At 41.2% G+C, this 3462-nt stretch overlaps 1 protein-coding gene across 1 annotated transcript in view; it reads right to left on the minus strand.

Moving 5' to 3' along the window:
• LOC109849842 (thioredoxin H2-2-like) overlaps window positions 1-3462 on the minus strand; it is a 5130-nt gene continuing 1668 nt past the window's right edge. The window contains exon 3 of the mRNA XM_020419726.1: window positions 1-362. Coding sequence (XP_020275315.1) covers window positions 219-362 — 144 coding nt within the window. The 3' untranslated portion in view covers window positions 1-218. The remainder of the gene's footprint in view (window positions 363-3462) is intronic.

A 3462-nucleotide genomic window follows, 5' to 3' on the forward strand; every position in this document is an offset into this window, starting at 1 on the left:
TTGGAAAGATTGTATTACTTTCATAGCTAATTTTCAGTCAGATAAGACATTCAAATATTCAATGGCCACATCCTTGAATAATAAACATTCATTGTTCAACCATTAGTTAGATTGCTTCATGGAACAGGGAAAAACAATATGAGCAAATAAATATAGAAGACATGTAGAGATCATCACAAGTTCAAAATTACAGAATTTTATTCCAGAAAAATAAAGATTTAGGACTTAGAAATATTTAGATGCTGTTGAATCATCTTCTCGAGCTCGTTCTTCTTGGCACCAACCACTCTCCCCGTCTCTTTTCCTCCCTTAAGCATTATAAACGTCGGCATCGCCTGCACGTTCCATTGCTGCGATATTTCCTATATATGTTTACCATTTTTAGTTAGTTTAATCAATCCACACAACAAAAAAGAAACCCATATACATCAAATTCAAAATCACCGACAAATTAGAGAAAATAAATAAGGTGTTTTAAGATAATGGACCTAAACTAAGCCTTTCTAAACCTATTAAAGTCTACCCCATGTATATGTTCTTCAGTGCAAATTTTACGTTCAATGTGCGAATCTAATATGTTTAGAAAGAGTCGTGGCTTCGTGACTGTTAGAAGTAAGAGTACAGAAAACTAAGCATCACTATATTTATTTGGAGCTAAACTAACATATTAAAGCTAAGGGACTAATTTAGAATAACAAATAAATTTTAAAAGACTTATTTTACAGGGTTAATTGCACATGAACCTCCTGTAGTATCACACTTTGAAATTTATCATTTCTGTAGTCTACTCTAGCGCGAACTTAAGATGGTCAACTCTACCAAAGACTTGCTAGAATCATACCTCAGATCAACCCATACCTTTTCCTTGCTACCATTGCCCATGCTCAACCCTTGTCTATGGTCAATCACTTGCCCACTTAGATATCGTTTGCCAAATTGTATGCCCACTTGTATGCTCTTTTGTTGTATTTATTTATACTGGGTTTGTTAACCAAAGATGATCAATGAATTAGTTCTCTTCTCAATTTAATATGGTATCAAAGCTTTATTGATCCTTGAGAACAACCGACCTCATTGTAGATCTTGGGGCCGCCGAGGGGATTTTATCTCAGCACTTCCTCTCGGCGGCTTCGACCTCGCTCCAAATCGGTCAGTCACTATTCTATTCCTTTCATTGATACTTCTTACTCTAGATAGATCCTAACAAATTCTGTCCATCCTCTCCACATCCTGATATTCTGGCTTCATTTAACTCCACCAAGCCACATCTCTATTACCACTGCTCTTGCTCACTATTGTCGTTGCCACATCCTCCTATCAGATTTTGTGTTGTCAAATGGTTCAGCAATCCACCATCAACCCAGCCTCGCCCAATCTCAACCTCGCTCCAAAATTACCAAACGAGATCTGACCTAATTGATCTCAGCCTCAACAATGACTGATCCCAACCTCACTCCATCACCGAGATCTCAACCTCACATCCGACTCCTCAATCTCTTCATCATTGCCGCCATGTTCTGTGCCCTAATCTGCATCGTCAGCCTCGCCCTTGTCACTCGTGCTGTCGAAATCTCCATTGTCACTCGCTGCTTCGTAGGCCTCGCCGTCGTCGCTCGACACTGTCCTTGACTCTGGTGAGATAAAAAACCCCTAACCCTAGCTCTCGATTTGGGGAGAATTTGAGAGAGCATGAGAGGAATCGCTCTGCTCCCCGAGTCATGAGACTTCAGAGGCTTAAAGAAGAAACCCTTGTGGGCTTTATTCTTTAAGGCCTTGGCCCAAAAAAAAAAGATAGCAGTGGGCTTCATTTCTTTAAGGCCTTGACCCACTAGAGAATTAACTTCAACTCTCCTCTCAGGTCATACAAACATGTGACTAAAAACAAGGTCTGATCATCTTATTGATAAACGTCATAAGAGATCACCTCGTCCAACATTCAAAAAAACTCAACCTCCATCATCTTCAACCTCAAAGCCATGAAGCCCACATCTGCTTCTCTAAGCAGTCCATCCTCAACTCCACTGCGTCCTCACCTCCTCAACACCCTCCAACGCTTCCTTCAGTTCTGCGTCGACTTCCGCTGTGAAATCTAGTCCTTACCTCCATTTACGACTCCGACTTTACGACTTCTGCTCTAAACTCTGTCCACAGCCTCTAGATGTAACCCTCAAGTTCTAGCCATTAGTCAAATCACCTTCCAAAGAAAGCATCTCAATCTTCCTTGAAGACTCGTGCTATAGCTGTACATTTTGACCGGCCACATCATCAGCTAATGCTCTATTTGCTGCTCCTCTTGATCCCTTGTCCTCTGTTGCATCCTTAGCGCATGTGACTTGTGTGCTTCTAATTCAATCTAATCCTCTACTGTTGTAATTTCAATAGTGATTCAAGCTCTCTATCCGGTATTCAGGACACTAGCTGTCTCTGCTCATCAAATCCACGTGTGCTCCTTGACGTTCCATTAAACATCATCATGCTTGTTGGCCTCTTTTGTCGAGTTCCTTCCTCATATCAGCGATCTCTCAAAAACCCATTGCCATCATATCCGATATGCTGGCTTCAACTCATGTTTAGTTCATGTTTAGTTCCTTGATGCAAGAAATTCTTCTTTACGGTATCAACATCAACCATTGAGATTTTCCTTGCGATGAGTTTATCCTCTTCACGGCCTCAGCATTGGCTATCAATATCTTCTCTGTTAATGTACAAGGATTTCTATCCCTAGCTGTTCAATCTCGTCGCCACACTCAGACTCCTTCATCGAGGCTCAGACACACGTCTTTTGCGATTCTAATTCTAACTCTTCTTATCCAAATTCACGGGGCTCCCGATCCACCATGAGTTTAACAGAAGAATGTTAAGATATATTACATCTCTCACCAGCTTGCCTCTCAACCTCCTTCATCACCCTTGGCACTTCTCCTCAGCCCACTCCCTCCTTCACTCTCATGGCACCTAGTGATGATTCTCTTGAGTGATTCACACATTCTGGGCATCCACCTGCTACCTCAATTCTGCTGCAAGATACTCCGACTATTGATGTTACCTCTACACATGTCAGCTTCTCCAGAGGTGACTCCTCATCGCAATCATCCAAAATGAATGAAGAATTGGAGGTTTTTCATTGGACTCATACTTCGGACCAAACTATTTACATGCAACCACCTCCCAATATTCTTGCTCCTCCAAGACATGTTTATCGCTTTCATCAAGCTATTTCTTATCCAAACGCTCAGTTTTGATCCATCGTGAGTTTGCTAGCGGGAGCGGGCAAAATGTCATAATTGATATAAAGTGTCAAAAGAGTTCACCAAGCTTTTGGGTTTTGACCCCTGTAGGGGCTGTGGAATCCCTTTAAAAATTGCCCATGCAGAACTGATCAACCCGTCAGAATGAAAACTTTTTGACTGTTATAAATCACATACTTTGGCAAATTATTGGTGGTTCAACATATTATGCATA

Source organism: Asparagus officinalis, chromosome 7, assembly GCF_001876935.1.
Source record: "Asparagus officinalis chromosome 7, Aspof.V1, whole genome shotgun sequence".
Lineage (NCBI taxonomy): Eukaryota > Viridiplantae > Streptophyta > Magnoliopsida > Asparagales > Asparagaceae > Asparagus > Asparagus officinalis.